A 23,760-nucleotide genomic window follows, 5' to 3' on the forward strand; every position below is an offset into this window, starting at 1 on the left:
GGTTGTATTGTTTTCCAGGTAGGGTGTGAGAGAGTAAGAATAAGGCTTTCAAATGAATGGTAGTTGATTTTGGGCTTTCGACTAAATGATAGGTTTGGGTCAAAAATGGCGGCAACTCCACCTCCTCGGCCGGTGTCTCAAGGAATGTGAGTATTAATATGACGTTGGGGAGTGGATTCATTTTTAGATATGATTGAACGTCGCCCACTCTGACCCCAGGAATGCATTTGACTATGGTCGCTGGTGTCACTAACTTCACGTTTCTGGGTAAAGAGCTGCCAATTACCAGAGTTGGTTTCTCAGCGGGTGTGTCACTGAGTGGGGAGAATCTGTTGGAAATGTGAATTTCAGTTCAATTTTTCAGTTCAATTTTATTTATATATAGCACCTTTTACAATAAACATTGTTTAAAAAGAAAAAAAAAGGTGATTAGATACATGAAGCGGTTGGTGGCGAACCACGGGCCTTTGTTTTGGACCACGCTTCCTTCAAACCGCCACCCAACTTCCCTGACTTCCCGGCTGCTCAGGAGCTGCCGTGGGATGGCTAACATCAGCTAAGGTAGGCCGGTCAAGGCTAACTGCTGCTGGCTAGCTGTCAGGGCTACTGGACTATGATCTACAGTACGGAGCCCATCCTCTAACTCACTTAGCCTTGCCTCCAAAGCTATTAATAAGCTACACTTTCTACACATCTCACTCTCACTAAAGGTTGAACAGGTTTGGAGTGAACCATGGGCTTGTGCTTAGGACTATGCTTCCTCTGTACAGTCACCCAGCCTCCCTGGTTTCCTGGCTGCTTGGGAGCTGCCTGGGGCCGGCTAGCAGGAGCTACACTAGATCGGTCCACTCCAGCTAATCGGGGCTGGTTAACTATAGCAGCTAATGACTTTGTTTCCATGGAACAGAGCTGTGTTTATAATTCACTAAGCCTCACCTCCAGGGTTGAAAATAAGCTACATTTATTACATTTGCCATTTTCACTAAATGAGGCTAGGGAATAGCTAAACATGTGATACACTGAGCAGAGTGAGAGTGAGAGGGAGACAGAGAAGCCATCATACCTAAACAGGCTAAGCTAGCTAGTGGACTTTAACGAACACTAAACAATCATAAGATTAGCGTGAAACTTGCTAAAGTGAGTGATTAAGTGTTTGACTCGAACAGGCGTTCAACATACCAGTGTTAAATTACTGGCTGTAGTGGATAGTAGAACAACTTAATCGAGGTTAAGGTAAAGAGCAGCACAGGGCTGTTACTAACACAACAGGAACTGACGTAGATGCTTACCGTAGCAGATGGCAGTCCATAACTATTTTACTATTTTATCTATTTTGAAAACATCTTGGTAATGCCAATGTTTTTTTAAATATGGAAAAACTAATGTATTCTCATAAAGGAAAATAAACATCGGATAGCTGTGAGGATAAATAATTTGTGGGCACAAGATAAAAATAACAACTAGCTGTCAAGTATTTTATATGTAATTAAGTTTAATATTAGAAAAGATACATATATGTAGATCAGTCCAAGTTTCTCCATACAGTGACTGTATAGTAATAATGCAGTTTATTTATAGGCGCCTTTCTAGACACTCAAGGTCACTTTGCATCATTAATCATAAAAAACACACACAATATTAGCAACAATAACAGAAAATAAGAGACAATAAAATACAATTTAAAATGGACAGTGCTTCCATGTAGTAGTGGTCAGAGGGGGTAGGCCAGTCTAAACAGATGGGTTTTGAGTTTGGATTTGAAATGAGGGAGTGAGTCAGAGTTATGGAGGTTAGGTGGAAGGAAGTTCCGGAGCTGGGAAGCGGCTGAATGCTCTGCTCCCTATGGTAGCAAGGCGGGCAGAGGGGACAGCGAGATGGAGGGAGGAGGAGGATCTGAGGGTATGGGTGTGACAATATGGAGGAGGTCAGAGAGGTATGGTGGGGTGAAGTTGTGGATGGCTTTAAAGGTAAGAAGAAGTATTTTATAGTTGATGCATTGTGTGATGGGGAGCCAGTGGAGCTGTTGTAAAATGGGTGTGATGTGATGGGTGGAGCGTGTGATGATAAGGAGCAGAAGTGGGTGTTTGCTGCTGGTGAATATGTTCAGTTTTTGTAGAGAAATAATATACCATAGCATTACAGAAATCAGAGGAGTAAAGGTGAGGAGGAAATGAATCTGGGGGTTTTGTGATGTTTGTAAGGAGGGAAAAAGGGGCCTTGGAATTTCCATCATTTGAGCTGATTAAACCAGAGTAATAGATGGATTTGGCTTTAGAAATACAGTCTTTGTAGTGGAGAATATGGTGAGAATACATGTATTTGTGCACAGTGAGATTGGGTTTCCTGTAGAGTCTTTCAAGTTGACATCCTTTTGCTTTTAACTATCAAAGTGAGAGTGAGAGTGGGAGTGAACCAAGGTGCAGAGACAGTAAATGATACAGACAGGAAACTGTGAAATTCAGTCATTTCTTAAAACAGTGAGGGGAAGCTGTTTTCCACTCTAAAAAATAAAAAGGATAACCCTTTTTGCAATGAGCATACCAAAAATTAGGGCTTGTTGGAGAGCTAGGGATAAAGATAATGAAAAAGTAGAACAACCAAATATTGCAAGAGGACCATCCGGAATTAGCAGTATATTGTATACAGTACTACAGAAAAGAAAGATTTCATCCCAAAACTTCCTGAGTTTGGGACAAGCCAAGACGAGGTGACCTTGGGTCCCCGGATTCAACTTCTCACAGGTGGCAGACATAGAAGGAAAGATGCTATTCAATTTGGTCTTAGAAAAGTACAGTGGATGGATTACTTTATACTGAATGAGTTGATTATGATTGAATGAGATAATTCTGATTTGAAAAAGTGACTTGAGGGGTAATTAAGTTTTATCTTCAGTTCAGTAAAAGATGCAAAGTGATTACTGATACAGAAATTCTTTGTTGTGGGCAGGCCCTTCTGTGACTACTGTGCAAAGACAGCATCCATCAGGCCTGGTTTAAGAGGGGCTTTGACATATTGGTGCATAATTGGATAGTTCTGAGAGACTCAGCTCACTCCTGATCTCAAGTTGTGATGCTTTACATTATGTGATCAGTTTCCTAGTTTAGCCCATGCGGCATTGGCACATAAAGCCCTTTTCAGACTGGCAAACTGACCCCTGAACAATGCACATACACCGTACAGGCTGAATAGTGCATAACTGGTTGTAATATGTCTTTTGGGAGATTAAAAGAACTGCAAAATGGGGCTGAACTACAGAGTGAGCTGATAGGGTTAGCAGGGTATTTTAAGCATAAAGCCTACCAGGGGCAAACAGCCCCCGACAACATAGCTCGTGGGAGCGTTAGGGCAGTCAAACCCCTCCACCATGGTAAAGTGGCAGTTCATGGAAGGGTTTCTCCATACAGCCAAACATTTCACTAATACAATACAGTATTGACTAGTGTAGCACTCAAGAAGCAGTTCCTGCTAAAGTGGTGTCCTAGAAATGGCTCCTGAATGTACAGGTGACGATTCATGGAGGGGTGCTTCAAAGGTTATCGCTTAAAGTTTTCAACAGACTATCATTCATACACATGATAACTATAGACCACTTTTGGTCATGTTTTTATTTGTGGTCCTTTGCTGTCAAGTCCATTTTATACTGCTGGTTGAGGGTTTGCAACAGCAATGATTTACTTTCCATGCTGTGGAGCTGCATTTCCAATGCACTAAACCTTGCCACAACATGGCAAATAAGTTACATTTATTACATGTACCAGTACTACTAAAGGAGAGAGAGGAATAGCTAAACATTAACACAAAAGGGACAGAGAGAAGTCAGAACTAGCAGAACTGAATACAACCCCTGGCAAAAAATATGGAATCACCAGTCTTTGATGAGCACTCAGTCAAACATTTTATTCTGTAGATCAAACTCACATCAAAAATATGAAACAATAATGAGATCATTCAAAAGTGCAGCTCCTTGCCATTCAGAAACACTAAAAGAAATGAACAAAAATCACTGTGGTAGTCAGTAAATGTTACTTTTATAGAGCAAGTGCTTGGAAAGAAATATGGAATCACTCAATTCTGAGGAAATAAATTTGGAATCACTCAATTCTGAGGAAAAAAATATGGAATCACTCAATAAAAATACAAAAAGAAAAAGCTTAACACCTAACTAGTATTTCGTTGCACCACCTCTGGCTTGTATTACAGCTTTAAGTCTCTGAGGCATGGATTTGATGAGTGACAAACAGTACTCTTCATCAATCTGGTTCCAACTCTCCTTGATTGCTGTTGCCAGTTCAGCTTTGCAGGTTGGAGCCTTGTTGTTGACAATTTTTTTCAATTTCCACCACAGATTTTCAATTGGGTTGAGATCAGGGCTATTAGAGGGCCATGTTATTGTCTGGATGTGTCTTTCTGCAAGGAATGCCTTCACAGTTTTCGCTCTATGGCACGATGCATTGTCATCTTGGAATATGATTTCACCATCCCCATACATCTTTTCAATCGAAGGGATAAGAAAGCTGTCCAAAATGTCAATGTATACCTGTGCATTTATTGAAGATTTAACTACAGCCATCTCTCCAGCACCTTTACCTGACATGCAGCCCCAGATCATCAAGGACTGTGGAAACTTGGAGGTCTTCTTTAGGCAGTCCTCTTTGTAAATCTCACTGGAACGGCACCAAACAAAAGTTCCAGCATCATCACCTTGTCCAATGCAGATTCTTGATTCATCACTGAAGATAACCTTCATCCAGTCATCTACAGTCCATGCTTGCCTCTCCTTAGCCCATTGCAGTCTTGTTCTTTTCTGTTTAGGCATCAATGATGGTTTTCTTTTAGCTTTTCTGTATGAAAATCCCATTTCCTTAAGACGATTTCGCACGGTTTGCTCACATACATTGACTCCAGCTTCCTCCCACTTCTTCTTCATTTGTCTTGAGGTGCGTTTTCGGTCTTCAAGACATAAGGCCTTTAGGTTTTTGTCTTGACGCTTGGATGTCTTCCTTGGTCTACCAGAGCGCTTGGCTTTAAGAACCTTCCCATGCTGTTTGTACTTGGTCCATATCTTCGAAACAGCTGACTGTGAACAGCCCACATCTTTGGCTACCATGCGAGAAGAAACCCCTTCTTCAAGAAGCTTGATGATCCTCTCTCTGGTTTCAAGAGACATCTCTTTTGTTGGAGCCATGATCCTTGCCACTCCACTTGCTCCTGCAGCCCTCCAAATTGTGATAATTGCAGTGTTTTTAACTCTAGACTATCGAGCAGAACTAATCTGAGCCCAATTAAAAGACTGTAATTGACTGATTGAGCCCTTACTCTCTACCTCAACATTAAGTGATTCCAAATTTATTTCCTCAGAATTGAGTGATTCCATATTTCTTTCCAAGCACTTGCTCTATAAAAGTAACATTTACTGACTACCACAGTGATTTTTGTTAATTTCTTTTAGTGTTTCTGAATGGCAAGGAGCTGCACTTTTGAATGATCTCATTATTGCTTCATATTTTTGATGTGAGTTTGATCTACAGAATAAAATGTTTGACTGAGTGCTCATCAAAGACTGGTGATTCCATATTTTTTGCCAGGGGTTGTAGTGTTCAACTAAACAACTGTGAGATTAGCAAGAAATTGGCTAAAATGAGGGCTATGAGTTCTTGACCCAAAGAAATGTAGCTTTAAATGTGTAGCAGGTGAATTAGTCGCCTCAGTGAAGAATAAAACAAATCTAACAGTGTTTATCTAGGCAGCAGTTTTCCTAATAAAAAAGGTACAAAATTGAACAAAAGTGATTTCTCTCAGTCATTACTTCAAAGCCTCTGGAAGTGCAGAGACCCTACCCTCTGTTCATATTTACTTATTTTATTAGAACTTTGCTGTGCAAGGAGATTTCTGAGTATCAGCCTCCTTGCAACGATGTGTTCCCCCCAGTCAATGACAGTGTGAGTTTGAAACTATGAAAATGTAGCAGCCATGTTAGAGCTGTCTCTGTTTCTCCGTAGTCTCTCTCTTCTGTTCCCTCTGTCTGTCATAAAGAGCTGCAGGTCTGTCTGTGATACAGAGAGGCAAGATGACCTTCTTCTTCACAAAACAGAAAAATTGTGCAGAGGTTTGGATGTGTTTGTGTTTTAGATCATAACCGCTGTAAAACCCTCCAAAATAAGGGTTTATTTTATTGACTGTGCTAACCACCATACTCTCTTTTCATCCACTTTGGTGTTAACTTGACCACCGCTTCTTTCATAGTGTGTCTCACTATAAAATGTCTAAATCAAGGATGAAGTGATGAGCTTGTGACTGTCAAGGTCAATGTCTGTCCTAGTGAACACCCTATCTGAAGTACACCATTAGGGAAATTCATTATGTCTGGCACAGATGAATTTGGTAAAGGTCATGGTCACAAAACAATTTTCATGCTTCCACACCAGGGTTGTCTGTCTGTAAATGGTCTTGCATTTGTATAGCTCTTTTCTAGTCTATCAGCTCCACAAAGCGCTTCATGCCATTTTACTGCATTCACATGCTCATACACCGATGGGAGGGGCTGATACGCAACGTGCTGATCTTCTCATCAAAAGCAATACAGCACCTCCTATCCAAAGTTCTCAACAATATTTTTATGCCAAGCCATTCACATACATTTACGCAGCAATGTAACAGACACTGGGGTGGGGAGTATCTTTCCTAAGGACACTACAACATGCAGCCAGTGCTAAGGATTGAACCATGACCTTACAAGATACAAGATCAAGATACAAGATAGGTTTATTTGTCACACACACAATCATACACAGTACAATGTGCAGTGAAATTCCAGTTAGGGCATGATTCACTCAGCCTCCTGAGCCACAATCAACCCAAAGCAGGGATCCACTCAGCTTCTCTGGGACCCAATCAAATGACCACCAAACCTATAAACAATACTAGAATTGTAATTGCTTCCCTCTAAGAGCTGCTCTATCAGCCCTCTATCTGTGTATTCTTGTATCAGGCTAGCGAGGGACTGGATTTTGCAGATACGTTTGGACGGGGTGTCGTCATCACTGGCCTTCCTTTTCCTCCCAAGATGGATCCTAGAGTCATCCTGAAGATGCAGTTCTTGGATGAGATGAGCTTGAAAAAATCTCCTGGGCTGAAGGTGAGAGAAAACACTGAGGATGACTGAACAAGCTTGATGTTGTTTCAGTAACTCATTCTTATTGCATATGCTTGTGTGTGTGGTGGGGGTACAGTACCTGTCTGGGCAGCAGTGGTACAGACAGCAGGCTTTCCGAGCAGTGAACCAGGCAATTGGGAGAGTCATTCGGCATAGGCAGGACTACGGCGCCATCTTCCTGTGTGATCAGAGGTAACATCAGTCATATTTTTGTTTTGGACCTCATGCAAGAACCATTCAAACCAACAGATTTCTTATGGTTTTGGACTGTTGAAGGGGCGTGATTGGGAGGAACAGCCTCCCTGATCTGAACCCGAGCGGTGTTCTGTTGTTAAACTTCTGTGATAGTCACAGTTTGTCCATAACGAACGCCATGTTCATGCATAAGGATGCCCATCAGTGCATGTGGCACCAGGACAGGCTGGAGGTCAGTGATCGACTTTGTGGTCGTGTCATCTGACCTGCAGCCATATGTTTTGGATACTCGGGTGAAGAGGGGGGCTGAGCTGTCAACTGATCACCACCTGGTAGTGAGTTGGATCCGCTGGAGGTGGAGGAAGCCAGACAGACTTGGCAGACCCAAACGCTGGGAATGTCTAGTGGAAGCCTCTGTCAGAGGGGTTTTCAACTCACACCTCCGGGAGAACTTTGACCAGATCCCGAGGGAGGCCAAGGACATGTGGACCATGTTCTTCACCTCCATTGTGGAAGCTGCTGTTCAGAGTTGTGGTCGTAAGGTCTCTGGTGCCTGTTGCGGCGGCAACCCTTGAACCCGGTGGTGAACACCGGAAGTAAGGGATGCCGTCAAGCTGAAGAAGGAGTCCTATCGAGCCTGGTTGGCTTGTGGGACCCCTGAGGCAGCTGATGGGTGTCGGAGGGCTAAACATGCTGGACTAGGGACGTTGTTGGACTTTGGAAGGAATACTTCGAGGATCGTCTCAATTCTGGAGTGGATGAGATCCGTCCTGGATACCTTAAGGCTCTGGATGTTGTGGGGCTGTCTTGGCTGACACGACTCTGCAGCATCGCGTGGCAGTCGGGGACAGTGCCCTTGGACTAGCAGACCGGGATGGTGGTCCCTCTTTTTAAGAAGGGGAACTGGAGGGTGTGCTCCAATTACAGAGTGATCACAGTCCTCAGCCTTCCTGGGAAAGTCTAGGGTACTGGAGAGGAGAATTTGGCCGTTAGTCAAACCTCGGATCCAGGAAGAACAATGTGGGTTTCGCCCTGGTCGTGGAACACTGGATCAGGGCGAAACTCTCTACACCTTCCGCAGGGTGCTTGAGGGTTCATGGGAGTTTGCCCAACCAGTCCACATGTGTTTTGTGGACTTGGAAAAGGCATTCGACTGTGTGGGGGGTTCTCCGGGAGTATGGGGGCTGGGGGCTTTTTGCTAAGGGGTGTGCGGTCTCTGTACTCCCAGAGTAGGAGTCGGGTCCACATTGCTGGCAGCAAGTCAGACCTGTTCCCTGTGCATGTTGGCCTCCGGCAGGGCTGCCCTTTGTCTCCGGTGGGTGTCACACAGGATTTCATCTCTGCTTTTTGCGGATGATGTCGACCTTCATCAGCTGGAGAGGTTTGCAGCCGAGTGTGAGGCAGCTGGGATGAGAATCAGCACCTCCAAATCCAAGGCCATAGTTCTCGACTGGAAAAAAAAAAGTGGTCTGCCCCTCCAGGTCGGAGGAGAGCTCATGCAGATAAAAAGACACTTTTTTTTTTTAACTCCATACAGATGCACTCTTTGTCAACATGAATCTAACTACCATGTCGTAGGAGTAGGACTAGATGATATTTGTGCAAATGGGTGAGAGATTCTGCCTTTGTAGAGTTTGAGCAGTGTTTGGGGTCGTTGTATTGTTGAAGTATCCAGCCCCGGCGCAACTTCAACTTTGTCACTGATTCTTGAACATTGTTGGCAAGAATCTGCTGATACTGACTGGAATCCATGCGACCTTCAACTTTTACAAGATTGCCAGTACCTGCACTGGCCACACAGCCCCACAGCATGATGGAACCACCACGAAATTTTACTGTGGGTAGCAAGTGTTTGTCTTGGAATGCTGTGTTCTTCTTCCGCCATGCATACCGCCCCTTGTTATGTCCAAATAACTCAATTTTACATTCATCAGTCCACAGCACCTTATTCCAAAAGGAAGCTGGCTTGTCCAAATGTGCTTTAGCATACCTCAAGCGACTCTGTTTGTGGCATGTGCGTAGAAAAGGCTTCCGCCGCATTACTCTCCCATACAGCATCTCCTTGTGCAAAGTGCGCTGAATAGTTGAACGATGCACAGTGACACCATCTGCAGCAAGATCATGTTGTAGGTCTTTGGAGCTGGTCTGTGGGTTGAGTTTGACCGTTCTCACCATTCCTCGCCTCTGCTTATCAGAGATTTTTCTTGGCCTGCCACTTCGGACCTTAACTAGGACTGTGCCTGTGGTCTTCCATTTCCTCACTATGTTCCTCACAGTGGAAACTGACAGCTTAAATCTCTGAGCCAGCTTTTTGTATCCTTCCCCTAAACTATGATGTTGGACAGTCTTTGTTTTCAGGTCATTTGAGAGTTGTTTTGAGGCTCCCATGTTGCCACTCCTCAGAGAAGATGCAAAAGGGAGAACAACTTGCTACTGGCCACCTGAAATACCCTTTCTCATGATCGGATTCACCTGTGTATGTAGGTCAAGGGTCAATGAGCTTACCAAACAAACTTTGTGTTCCAATAATTAGTGCTAAAGGTACTCAAATCAATAAAACAACAAGGGTGCCCAAATTTATGCACCTGCCTAATGTTGTTTAAGTAATTGTTGCACACTTTCTGTTAATCCTATAAACTTCATTTCACTTCTGAAATATCACTGTGTTTGTCTGCTATATGATATATTTAACTGAAATTGCTGATCCGAACAACCAATGATTTATAAAGGAAAATCCTGAAAATCATCAGGGGTGCCCAAACTTTTTCATACCACTGTAAATGCACACTTCTTTCCAGTGCCACATGAATAGATTAACATGATTTTTTGCTCCCTAGGTTCAAAAGCCTTGACGCCAGGGCGCAGCTTCCATTGTGGGTACGGCCTTATGTGCGTCTTTGTGACAGATTTGGGAATGTGATCCGTGATGTGTCTCAATTCTTCAGAGTTGCACAGAAAATGGTAGGTTCTAACACAGTTCACAAATATGCTACATGCCCTTGCATGAACTATTCAAGACTCACTGTCCAACTGTATTATCACGAAATGGACAGATAATTTTTGCATGAATTTGCAAGGGTTGTTGATATCTGATGCAACGGAAAAAAATATATACAACCATGTTGGGCAGGCCTACATGCCCCAAATGCTTCAAAGCTTTAATCGTTGTCCTGGAAATTGACGTCCCAACCAGAGTGCTTATACAAATGCAGTCCAACAAGCTAGGGGCTGAAGCCGAAACAGATATCTCACCTACTGGTCCCTCCTCTCTTTCCTCTCATAATTAAAAAATTATATAGCAAGGTATTTGAGTAAATAATATCTGCAAATCAGATGAAAGTATGATACCTTGTAGTGATGCACAGGTTATCCAATTCCACATGTGCACTTTCGTGAACACAACCCACCCGAACTAATTACTTTCTCTAATTTATAGACCCGCCCCTGCAAGGATATTTCTTTGCTTTGTGGACTGGTGTGAGCGCAACCACCTGTGCTTAAACAAAACAAGACAACTTTATTTGTATAGACCATTTTTACAAGCAGTTTGTCTCAAAGGGCTCAACATAACATCAGCAACATCCTCTGCCCTTCAGCCCTCACATCGATTAAGGAAAAACTCCCAGAAAAACCTTTAACAGAAAAAAATGGAAGAAACCTCAGGGTGAGCAACAGAGGAGGGATCCCTCACTCAGAACGGGCAGATGTGCAATGGATGTTGTACCGGCAGGAAAGCAATTAACAACATGAGAACAACATTACTAAAAAGACAAGTAAAACAAAATCACAACTCATAAAAAATTTAAAATTTTCATGTGATTCATCTGTTCAGTTTCACTTTTGATACCACTTCAATTTGATTTTAACATTTCACAAGACTGAAATTCTAATAATGAAATTATAATGAAATGCTGTATCATTCATGTATTTTTCATATTCTGTTGAAAACCACTATCCTATCAATTCAATTCAGTTCAATTTTGGCCTGCAAGGGAGAACCACCCCGCCGATAGTCGGTGCACAGAAGAATGACAGGCAGATGTCAACAGTAGACATTGGGTTTGTCATAGAGCCGGATGCAGTTCAACATGAAGATCTGGATGGAGAGATACCTGCAGAAAGATACAGAGAGAGAGAGAGAGAAAGGGAGGGAAAGACACAAAACTACAAGGAGAACTGGACACACAGTTAGTGACATAAAATAATGAATTGTATGTTAATCTGATGAGGGGAGAGGATAGAAGAGGAAAAGGAGGAGGGGAAACTGCTTGGTGGATCATGTTTGTGTCCCCCGGCAGCATAGGCCTATAGCAGCATAGCTATGATAGAGATTTAAAGATTAACTGTTAGTCAGACCTATTCTACCTATGGCTATATATCAAGAGGTGATAAAAATTAAATTTAAACAGAAAAAACTTTTTCTAAATTAATTAATTAATTATTAGTTCAAGTACAATGTTGTATTTTTCAAAGTTAAAATTTTCAACTTTCAATTTCAAACCTTTTTTCAGATTAAATAAACTTTCGGCCCTGATTTGGCTCCATCTTGGCCTATTGGGAGATTTATGTGTTGCAAGTTAGAGCAATCTTCAATAATATCTTAAACAACAGTTTAACAGTGTTTTAACATTGGTAACGTATGCTACTCTTTTTAATAAAACAATTCAATTCAGTTCAGTTTATTTATATAGCACCAATTCACAACAAAAGCTATCTCATGACACTTTCCAATTTGAGCAGGTCTAGACCAAACTCTTTTATTAAACTGTAATACAGAGAGCCCAACATTCCCCTTGAGCAAGCATTTGGCGACAGTGGCGAGGAAAAACTGCCTTTAGAAGGCAGAAACCTCGGAGCAGACCCTGGCTCAAGATGGGCGACCATCTGCCTTGACCGGGTGGGTTGAGAGAGGGAGAGAGAGAGCAGGAGAGAGAGCGAGAGACAGAGGGAGAGGCAGAGGGGGTGGGATGTGAGAGAAGGAGCACACAAGCAGAGATGCATAGCAGCAGCAGTAATACCAGAAGTATCGGAAATGTAGATAATGATAATGACAATGAAGTATACAGAAGGTATTATGGTGATTTTGATAACAATAGTAGTAACAATAATAAGAGGTCTGACTACAGCTACTTTAAAGGACTGGGATACATAGCCTGTTATCAGGGACAGATTGATCATGTCTAATAGACCGGTGCTAAGTAAGAGTAAAGCTTCTTTGAGTCGGTTAGTAGGGATGGGGTCTAAGAGGCATGTTGTTGGCTTGGATGGATATACAGGTGAATATAGCTGATGGGGATCAATAGGTGAAAAGCAGTCAAGATGAATATCTGTTTCTACTGTTGGTTCAAAGAAACTAGTGTTTGATGTTAGATCAGTACCAGCTGAGGTCAGTGGGTGCTGAATTTTGTCTCTAATGTTTAAGATCTTGTCGTTACAAAAGGTTATAAAGTCAATGCTGCTAAGGCTCACAGGGATACAATAGCACTATGGCTCTCTGTCAGCCTGGCTACAGTGCTGAAGAGAAACCTGAGATTATGCTTGTTATCCTCAATTAATTTCGAGTAATAGGCTGCTCTGGCAGTCTGTACGGCCTTCCTATATAATCTAAGACTGTCTTGCCAGATTGAGCGAGATTCAATAAGTTTGGAGGAACGCCATTTCCTTTCAAGTTTTTGCACATTTTGCTTTAATTTGTGAACCTCTGTATTATACCAAGGTGCAAATTTCTTTTGCTTTATGAGTTTCTTTTTCAGCGGAGCAGCAGAGTCTTAAGTCGTCCTTAATAAGTTTGCAGCCCTGTCCACGAAATGGTCGATTTGAGAGGGATTATTGTATTGTTCACTAGTATGGGGGCATGATACTGAAGTTAATGACAATAGAACTGTTTCTTTAAATTTAGCCACAGCACTATCAGACAGGTATCTAGTGTACGAGTTTTTTCTAAAGTCAAATAGTATAAACTCAAAAGTTATTAAACAATGGTCGGACAGAAGAGGATTTTGTTCAGAGACAATTAAATGTTCTACATCAATGCCATATGTCAGAACAAGGTCAAGAGTGTGATTGAAGCAATGAGTGGGTTTATGTACACACTGACAGAAGCTGATTGAATCTAAGGCAGAGATAAATGCTGCACGAAGGCTATCATTACTATCATCCACGTGGATGTTGAAATCACCCATAATAATAACTTTATTAGTTTTAAGGACCAGACTCAATAGGAACTCTGGAAATTCCAGTAAAAATTCAGAGTATGGGCCAGGAGCGCGGTACACTACAACAATAAAAATTGGTTGTATTGTTTTCCAGGTAGGGTGTGAGAGAGTAAGAATAAGGCTTTCAAATGAATGGTAGTTGATTATGTGCTTTGGACTAAATGATAGGTTTGGGTCAAAAATGGCGGCAACTCCACCTCCTCGGCCGGTGTCTCGAGGAATGTGAGTATTAATATGACTTTGAGGAGTGGATTCATTTAAGCTGACATATTCTTCTGGCCGAAGCCGGGTTTCGGTTAAACAAAATAAATCTATATTATTGTCCAATATTAACTCATTCACTAGTACAGCTTTAGATGAGAGAGATCTAGTGTTTAACAGTGCACATTTAATTCTCCTATTTGTTGTAGCTGTGGAGGTGTTGGTGTTGATCTTTATTAGGTTTTTATGTATAACGTACAGTCACCCAGCCTCTCTTGTTTCCCGGCTGCTTGGGAACTACCGGGGGCAGGCTACGAGCTACACTAGATTGGTCCACACCGGGTAATGGGGGCTGACTAACAACAGTAGCTAAAGACTTTGTTTCCATGGTGCAGAGCCGTGCTTCTAATTCACTAAGCCTCGCCTCCAGCGCTACAAGTAAACTGCATTTATTACATTTACCATTTTCACTAAAGGAGGCAGAGGAATACATAAACATTTGACACACCAAGCAGGAGAGCAAGAGGAAGACAGAGAAGCCATCGCTAATGAACAGGCAAGCTAGCTTAGCAGAATTTAGCAAATGCTAATCGGTTATAAGATTAGCGTCAAATTACTAAAGTGAGTGATGAAGTCTATGACTAGAACAGACATTCAGGGTAACAGTGTGAAATTACTCGCTACAGCGAATAGTAGAACAACTTAAACGATCTTTAATTGAAAGCGCAGACGGTGCTGCTCGTAACACCGGTAACACACAACAACAGGACATGACGTAGGACGCTTACCGCAACAGGAAGTCCACCTGCACTGGTAAAACCACAGTTTACAACTTCACAAGGTTGTAAACAGGCTTCAGGTCCATCAGCTGATCCCTAGTGTAAAGAAAACACAGAAAAGACCCACAACTTTCCCTGGCATGTAATATGAAGGGGGAAAAAAAGGGTTGTCCAGTAGCGTAAAGTAATAGAAAACAGTAAAGTATGTTGGGAGCTCTGTAACAGGCTGCATACGTGTTGACGCATGCGCACTAGGAATCCAAATCTGTGTCGTGGAGGCAGCAGTTTCAGCAGGGAAGCCCAGACCATCCGCTCCCCGGCCACTTCCACCAGCTCATCCGGGGGATACCATGGCGTTCTCAGGCCAGACAAGAGGTATAATCCCTCCATTGTGTTCTGGATCTTCCCTGGGGTCTCCTCCCAGATGGGCAGGCCTGAAACAACTCCCCAGGGAGACGTCTAGGAGGCATCTTAGCCAGCTGGGCCCCTTGGGTGAAGCCTCAGCCACCAGGCGCTCTCCGACGGGCTCCTTGGTCCAGAGCGGGGCAGGGTACACTTGTCCTTGGTTTTGCCTTTCATAGAGGTCTCTGTGAACTGTGCTTTGTCTCACCCTTCCCTCAGGACTATTTTGTCTTGGGAGACCCTGTCATGGGCAAACAGCCTCTGATAACATAGCTCCACCATGGTAAGGTGGTGGTTCATGGAGGGATGTCCATAAATCTCCATGCAGCCAAACATTTCACCAATATACAACAACACAGCATTTGCCTGGTACTCAAGAAGCTATTTGTGTTCTGTCCACCAAATTCTGTCCAACCAAATTCTTAGCAACAGTGGTGTCCTAGAAATGGCTCCTGAATGTACAGAAAAGAAAATAATAATTAGTTTAATGTCCAACTAGATTTTTTTGAAGGGTAGTAACATTTAATGTATGGAGAGCTGTTTTGTTTATTTTTTATTTGTTTCACAGGACTTTTATTTCACAATGCCATATTTATTTATTTATAGGGCGGCACGGTGGTGCAGTGGTTAGCACTGTCGCCTCATGGCAAGAGGGTTCCAGGTTCGAATCCCAGTCTGGGCCCTTCTATGTGGAATTTGCATGTTCTCCCTGTGCCTGCGTGGGTTTTCTCCGGGTACTCCGGCTTCCTCCCACAATACCAAAAACATGTACGTTAGGTTAATTGGCTACTCTAAATTGCCCCTAGGTGTGAGTGTGTGGTTGTCTGTCTTTGTGTGTTGGCCCTGCGATTGACTGGCGACCAGTCCAGGGTGTACCCCGCCTCTCGCCCGTAGTCAGCTGAGATAGGCTCCAGCTCCCCCGCGACCCTGACGGATAAGCGGTATAGAAAATGGATGGATATTTATTTATTTCATGACACTTTTATTTCATAATGTGACATTCATATCATGGATCTATTTATTTCCATTTTTAATATGTAAGGGATTGTGGTTATCTTCAGGCCAAAGCAAATGCACCACGTCACAGAGATCATTGTGCAGATAGGATGCGTTTGGATTGCATGATATTGGCAGCATAATGACTTGCATAATGATAGTCACTCATAATATACAGTAGTAATAATAATGATGATAGATATTGTTACTAATGCTCATATTATTATTTTTGTTATGGTTTTATTAATATAATAAGAATAATAATTTTTGTTTGTATAATAAACATACTTTATACTTTTGTGTAAGAGAAATTGTTGTTTCACTGAAGATCTAAGAATCAAAGGTGATCACTGTTTGGTGATATTTTTTCCGTGATTTCACCTCTTGGATGGCTTGAACAGAGGTTCACCTCTGCCTTCCAGAACTTCTTTCTATTCATACATCAGATCTGACAGAGGAAAAGATAGGAGAGTTTCATTTTCACTGAAATCATCATTTCCCTTTTGGACGAGCATCTCATTACAATATGAAAAGTGGGGCACATTGAAGTCTTCAGAGCAGGAGATGTGGCGATACGCTGCTGCTACATGATTCAGTGGATGCTGAATCATTGGGCTATTCCGCAGGGAAGCTGGTAGATGATACAGGGCTCTTCAGTTAAGGATGTCCCACTGTCACCTGTAAGACTACTGTCATACACAAACTGTCATGCTCACTCACACAGCACGAAGATGAACAGCAACAGTCACAACTAAATGTGAAGTAAAGTAAAAAAATGAAGACAACACAAAGAATACAAAGTGTTTTTACCATTAACTATCATAAATATGAAAAATGTGCTTGATCAGTCTCTGAGGGCCACAGTACTTAACAAAATGGCTCATTGCAAATTAATTTGTATGTTCTGCAAGTGAATGAATGCTCACTAGGCACCCTTAACAGGTTGGATAAGTTCACCAAGTGGAGAATAAATGATATGACTTTGTAAGATTATCATTACATGACTAATAATCCAATCTTTAAGGCCTTTTTATGTTATTAAGACAACAAGAGAGAGATGAATTATATTAGAAAGGACAAGGAGATGGAATAAGATGCACAAAATATAAACAAATATCTGCTGCCAATGGAGACAGTGAAAGGGTGGAGCAGCATTTATAGATGAAGGCAAAAGTGCATCTCATGTTCCATGACGATGTTTGTATTAAAGTTAAAGAACACAAACTCCTAACCCCCAGTTTATTTGGTGTAGGATAGCCACACATTGTATATTCATGAATAATTATTGCTTTGTTTGTCTTGATCAACAACAGATACAGCTTTCTGAATTTTTGTGACGCTTTCATGCTTTTTTTCTCCTTGTTCTTCACTTGTTTGTTGGTAGTGTCTGCATTTCAGAAGTGGACAAAACTGACGGAGCTTGACATTAAATGTGATTACATAATAAATCTGTGAGGACATATGCGCTATTATTTGTGCGATCGTCCCTTAAATGTATGTGCAATGAGAGAGATGCACACTGCAGACACTAACATGACGTGCTCCTCTGATACATACAGCTAGTACTGGTGGTAGAACACATCTCAGGTGCACCTGCAAAGCTTTGTGCCTATCAAATCTTATATAAATCAAACCTTACTTGTGTGCTGGCACTGCATTATGGAAGTGTGTTCCAATTGAATTTGTCATCTGACTGTTTGTGCTTGTTTTTGAATGTGCCAGAGGCCTGTGACAGAAAAGAAGGTTGCAACAGAGAGCTGTGGAACAAAGTGTTTACCAGAGAGTGAGTCCTCTGGTTTCACTTCCTGCTCATCCCCCCAAAGCTCCCACACCCAGCAAGCCAAGATGCTGGACACTCACCTTCCCAGCCTGAAGAGGAGGAGACTCAGTAAGTATAAAGATAGAAAAATCTTTAAAATCTTTAATCTATCTTTAAAGATAAAGGAACAGTTTCCATGCCACCTGAAAATTCGGATACATTTCATAGAGGAAATGTTGTCTGGGTTTTGTGATCAGATGAACACACTGGAGTCAATCAGATGGCCAGGATTTGCACTGAGTATGAGTGTGAGGTACAGGATAGTCAGAGGAGACCAGTCAACCTGCTGGATGCACTGGAGCGAGGTGACCATTGTAGTGGAGAGGATGAAGATGCTACTGTGGGAGAAGAGAAGGTAGGTATGACAATGAAAACAGTAATGAAAAGTCAAATTATTTATGATGACTGTATTTGTTTACTTCTGCATTTTTTTAAGGCAAATTGTTTGTCCACACTGTCTCTTCAATATGACAAGAGGATCGATGATGAAATGCGGGGAGGCAAACGCAAAATCAAATTGGTAGGTACTTATTTTGTGTAAAGAATAGCAGCAGATTTTGGTGGTGTTAGATTTCATGTTTTTAGAAACAGAACCTTGCAGCTTCAGTTGAAGTCACCACTGAACCTGTTCAGCCACAGTGCTGCTGTGCACCTACTGTTTCCGGCCCAGAACACCATCTGGTACTGTAAATCACAAAAGATGCCTAAATTGCAGTTACACCCATAAGTATGAGCAAAATGGGTGTTACAGTTTCTAATAAGTGTAATACGTGAAAATTATGGCATTCTTTTTTTAGCAGTGATGATATGCTAGTTCTCCACACTTGGCTAATTTGTCATTATCAGACCAAAATTTGTGTTAAGAAAAAGTGGAGATTAAATTCCAAGACCTGACTTGAATAACCCTTAACAAATCAGTCTATGCTAAGGCTAATTCAAGACTGGTTTGCATACATGTGCGTGCTTTTCAGGGGTTGAACACAGATCAAATTGATCCACCATGCTAAACAGCAGTGGTGAAGAGAGAGCATTGATTTTCATGCCACCAAGCAGGGCTTACTGTTAGAAATATGAATCATTCAGAGATCTAATAATCAAAAAAGTAGCCATTAACTAAACCAGACAGAGAGGCAGGCTGGAGATAAATTTCTGATCAAATGTGTAAGTGCCACAAGAACAGCTTCTTCCCCTCTGCTGTTGGAATGTTGAACACCAACTGACTAACATGCTGCCCTGCACTTCAGTTACTTCAGTACAGGCACTGATTTCTGCTCATGTCATTATCCACCTGCTGTTCATTTGCACTGGTTTACCTCACCTACTTGCACTACACTTCCACCCTGCACTACCTCACTTTTGGACTACCTCCAGAACCATATTTATTTTACTTATTTTATTTTGTTTTACCTTATTCTATTTTATTTTATTTTATTCTACTATTATATGTTACTCGTTACGTTCTATGTATGCACCAATCACCAAGACAAATTCCTAGTAATGTGAAACCTCTTCACTTACAATGGCAATAAAGACAATTCTGATTCTGATTCTGAAGTAGCAACTAAATTGAATGGGCCACCTACTGTAGGTAGCTCAGCTCATAGGATGTGTGTCTCATCCATTAAGGCTCAACAGCAATGTGGGATAAGTTCTAATCCATGGCCCTTTGCTACCTGTTTTTCTCTCTCCTTTTCCTGTGTCACTCTGTAGTTATTCTATCAACTACCCCCAACCCCCCCCCAAAAAAATCAAATTTGTCAGATTTGATAAATTCATTTTTGTGGTACAGGAGATATCTTTTGAATTATTATTATTTCTGTGAAAAACATTTTCAATATACAATGCAAATGTGACCAATATTATTTTTTTTTGTCCATCATGTTGAAGAAAATAAGCAGGTTGGAGGATGTGTCTGAAGAAGGTAAAGCCAGCAGGGCGAAGATTTTCTTGGCAGAGATGAAGAAGTCACTGAGCCAGGTCAACTTTGACCGCATCATTCAGGCTCTGCAAACCTACAAAAAGACTGACAACCTGGATGTCCTGCTTTCTGAGACAGCTGTCTTAACTGAAGATGCTAACACTTACAGTCTGCTACGAGGTAAGTCTTGCAAACAGGAGGCAATTGGATAGACCTGTCAGTGCTGTAAAATAAGTGACATAATTTTTCAAATTTGTACTTTTGATGCTCCTCTGTTAGTGAGCTTATCAAACCCACACCATATTACAACTCTGATTCCAAAAAAAGATGTTACACACTGTAAAACATAAACAAGCTGTAATTTTACCAACTACAGCTTTAACCCAGTTTTGCTCCTTCTAGACTCAGTCATGATGGTATCACCCATTACCATTTAACATGTTTACCCATGAAATGTTCCAAACAGGTGTTTTTGAACAAAAAAATCAATGAGAGCTGCCAGAAGGACAACAGATGCCAAACATGAATGAATGCTCTGCCACACAAGAAATGTTGTTCATGAATAATAAACAGGAAAAATAGATGCAAGAGGATATGGAAAGAGTGCTTAGTAAGGATAATAGGGATATGTTTAGTGTTGTCTTCAGTTTCTTTGTGTGTGTGTTTGTCTGTGTCTCGCTATCTGTGTTGATTTTATCAGTAGTTGATCTCTAATGCAGCCACTACTGTGTCACAGGGGTCTACCAGTTTGTTCGCCCACATCACAAGAAGATGTTTGATGAGAAATGCCTGGAGTTGACTGGGCAGGACTGTGGATACAAACCTGATTGCTCACTGGCAAAAGACCAGAATAAAGTACTCATGCTACACAGTGGTATGAGACACTGCGCTCTTCTTTATATATCATGTCAGAATATGTTTTTTGGATTTATCTGTTCATTCAGTTTGAGAACATCATCATAATATAAAAATAATTATTTTTTTCAGTGATAATATTTAATTTGCAATAATATAAACAGAAAATTCTTAAATTGGAAAATGGAACCAGAGAATATCTTTTTTGATATCTTTCCACGTTGGGCATTTTAAGCAGTCACTTTTCTTCTAATATCAATCCTCTGTTGATGTATATGGATCATGCTCATTCTCCACATGTCAACATTTTTTCCCATTGGATGTTATACTGCTGATTGATCAAAGTGTTGTGCCTCAAACCAGGAATCACCAACCACTAAATACTGGAAGAAGTATAGGCTTATGCCAATCACCAAACAAAATGTTTTTCCCTTATTAACATCTATAGTTGTTAATTATTAGTGGCATACTATTACTATTTATTTTTGTATGCTTCTTTGTATTGCAACCCTGGCACAACAATTTCCTGCGGGATCGATAAAGTTCTTATCTCATAATAAAAACACCATTACAATGTAAATAAAAAAATATTAAAATAAATAATTCTATAAGTATTTATTTAATTAAACATCAAATAAAGAAAAAATATATTTATAACTCAGTTAAAAAAAATGGAAAAGTTATTTGTAAACTGCAAGATAAAACAAACAATTAAAAATAGGGCACAAAATTTAGTTAAAAATAAATTCTGTGTCTCAGTCTCACTTGTCTCAGTTTCTGTGCTGAGGTCTTTGTGTCTTGAAGCCACTACAGGACTTTATCACTACTTGTATCTGGTTACTTTCATCAAAGTTTGGTCAAATATACACTAGCATAAAGTATGTGTAATGCCACAGTCAAAGTACTTTTACATCCAAACTGGACTCAGCTGAAGTAGTTTAATATATGTGTTTACTTTAAATTTGTGGTGTCACATTAAACTACAGTTCACTATTTGTTCAATTCTTCATGTTCCTTTGAATACAAAATGTCAGGTATGTTGTTTAGCTCTCCTGTAAGCTGTTAGCTCTGTTAGCTGCTATCTTGTTGAGCCAAACACACTGCAGGACGGACACTGTTGCTCACTGGCTGTTAACAGCTAACTAGCTCTGCCGATTTCAGGACAGATTTATTGTGCCCCTTTGGTTTAACAAGCACAACATATTTGTGAGATCTTTCCTGCAAACTGGTGTCATGGGAATATTTCAGAATCTTCAGATTTTTTTGTAGGCCTCACACTAACTGTCCAGACAGTAATCATTTTTAATTAATTTAATTTAATTTACTTTATTAATCCCAAGCTGGGAAATTACTTCTCTGCATTTAACCCATCACTGATTGAGACACACACATATGCAACATGCAACATGCAGTGAAACACACAGGAGCAGTGGGCGGCGTCAGGCGCCCGGAGAGCATATACTGGGGGTTAAGTGCCTTGCTCAAGGGCACATCAGCCGGCTAATGGGTGGGGACATTATCACTCCACCACACTCAAATTTTTCCTGTCCATCAAGTGGGGGAATCGAACTAGCGACATTCCGATCACAAGCCACTTCCCCAACCTCTAGGCCACGGCTGCCTAGTTACTATAGTAACTGTAGTAGCAGCATGACAAGATGTGCTCCACTGCAGTCAGCACTCAGTTCAGTTGTCATTTGATAGTTTAGGTGAAAGCATTTTCTGTCTTCTGTTCTTCTGTCTGTACCCTCACCGGGAGACAACAGGATGCCATTCAAACCCCACCTTATGCAGTGGCATTCAGGTGGGGTCTAGAAAAACTGATTTGTGCATGATCGACTCTTTGGATTGTTTTTTTAGACACCACTGATCAAAGTATTTTTATATACTGTATTTATAATAAATATCAGTGGATAATGATTGGTGCCCAGTCAGTCAGAACTCCCTTAATTTTAATGTGTCCATTACTTTGGTTTACGACCAAATACCTGCAAAACATTCCCATCAGTTACAGCTGTACTTTGTGTTTACTGCTAAAGTGGATGTTAGAGACCCAAACACTGCTTACAGTTTCAACTTGTCAGGTTTTCTGGACAACACAGACATTAAGAGAGTTTCGCCCCAAATCAGTAAATTGGCCAGTCCTATCATCAGCTTCCCTAATCAGTCAGCTAATCCTCTCTGGAGCTGGTACCTGTCAGTAAACACAGATCTTTGCAAAGAAAAGAGACATCTTACTCTTTAGCAGCAACAGACTTATGCAAGACATAAACATATAAAAAATGTGTAATGTAAATATGGCAAGGGGGCATAGTATACAGGTGTGTGCATTTTAAATAATGCTTTGTAAATTTTCTAGTTTTAGGATCATTTTCCAACCTGATAAAGAGGATTCAAATTTTTCCAACTGGCACTACTATTTTTTTTATTCCTAATGTTTGTGTGTTTGAGTCATTCTTAATCATTAAAAGCCAAGCAGATGAACAGGGGTTGTATCTTACGTGATTTCTGTTGATGCAAGAGTTTACTTAAAGTACAGTAGAAAAAGAAGACAGACTTTGAAACTGTTATGTTTTGTTCTCTTGACATTCTAGACAAACAGACAGTTCTGTGTCTAAAATCCTCCAGTGGGATGTCAAGCTACAGTCAGCTGAATACACAGCAGCTCAACAAAGGAGGCCACCACCTAAATCAGGAAGGATTAAGAGAACCTCAGACTGGTAGGCCAATGTACCTTTCAGTAATTATACGAAAGTTAAGTTTTCAATGCACAGTGACACAAAAGTTGTTTTCAGCTTGACAAGTCAACCCAGGATTTCCCAGTGTCGCCATGAGTGTCACAAGCAACACTGATCTAGGTCTAAGTAGAATATGAAAACTTTTATTGTTTTATAGCAGAGGACCAGATGCAGATCAGTAGAGCAAGTCACTACCTGACACATTATTCAGCTCACTCACTGCGACCTGAGAAAGCCAAACCCAAGACACAAGCAGAATGCAGAGAAAGGAATGTGTCACAAAAAATACAACAAAAGGGAGGTGAGAGATCACAGAGAGAGAGAGAGATCACTCATGAACATGGTTTTCCCAAGTCTATAGACAACTATTTTGGTGCAATCTGATCAAACGTTTGGCACATGATTAATATACAGTTAGGTCCATATAAATTGGGATAAGTATGAGTTTTTTTGGCAATGTGGCTTCTGTATACCACCATATTGCATTTG

At 41.1% G+C, this 23,760-nt stretch overlaps 1 protein-coding gene across 1 annotated transcript in view; it reads left to right on the forward strand.

Moving 5' to 3' along the window:
* The window catches only part of rtel1 (regulator of telomere elongation helicase 1), a 61,668-nt gene that overhangs the window by 25,949 nt on the left and 11,959 nt on the right, over positions 1-23,760 (forward strand). The window contains exons 22-30 of the mRNA XM_046395854.1: positions 6,989-7,135; positions 7,230-7,345; positions 10,186-10,309; positions 17,664-17,829; positions 17,958-18,115; positions 18,197-18,295; positions 19,648-19,858; positions 20,415-20,552; positions 23,128-23,253. Of these exons, the coding sequence (XP_046251810.1) occupies positions 6,989-7,135; positions 7,230-7,345; positions 10,186-10,309; positions 17,664-17,829; positions 17,958-18,115; positions 18,197-18,295; positions 19,648-19,858; positions 20,415-20,552; positions 23,128-23,253 (1,285 nt within the window). The remainder of the gene's footprint in view (positions 1-6,988; positions 7,136-7,229; positions 7,346-10,185; positions 10,310-17,663; positions 17,830-17,957; positions 18,116-18,196; positions 18,296-19,647; positions 19,859-20,414; positions 20,553-23,127; positions 23,254-23,760) is intronic.

Source organism: Scatophagus argus, chromosome 8 (assembly GCF_020382885.2).
Source record: "Scatophagus argus isolate fScaArg1 chromosome 8, fScaArg1.pri, whole genome shotgun sequence".
Lineage (NCBI taxonomy): Eukaryota > Metazoa > Chordata > Actinopteri > Scatophagidae > Scatophagus > Scatophagus argus.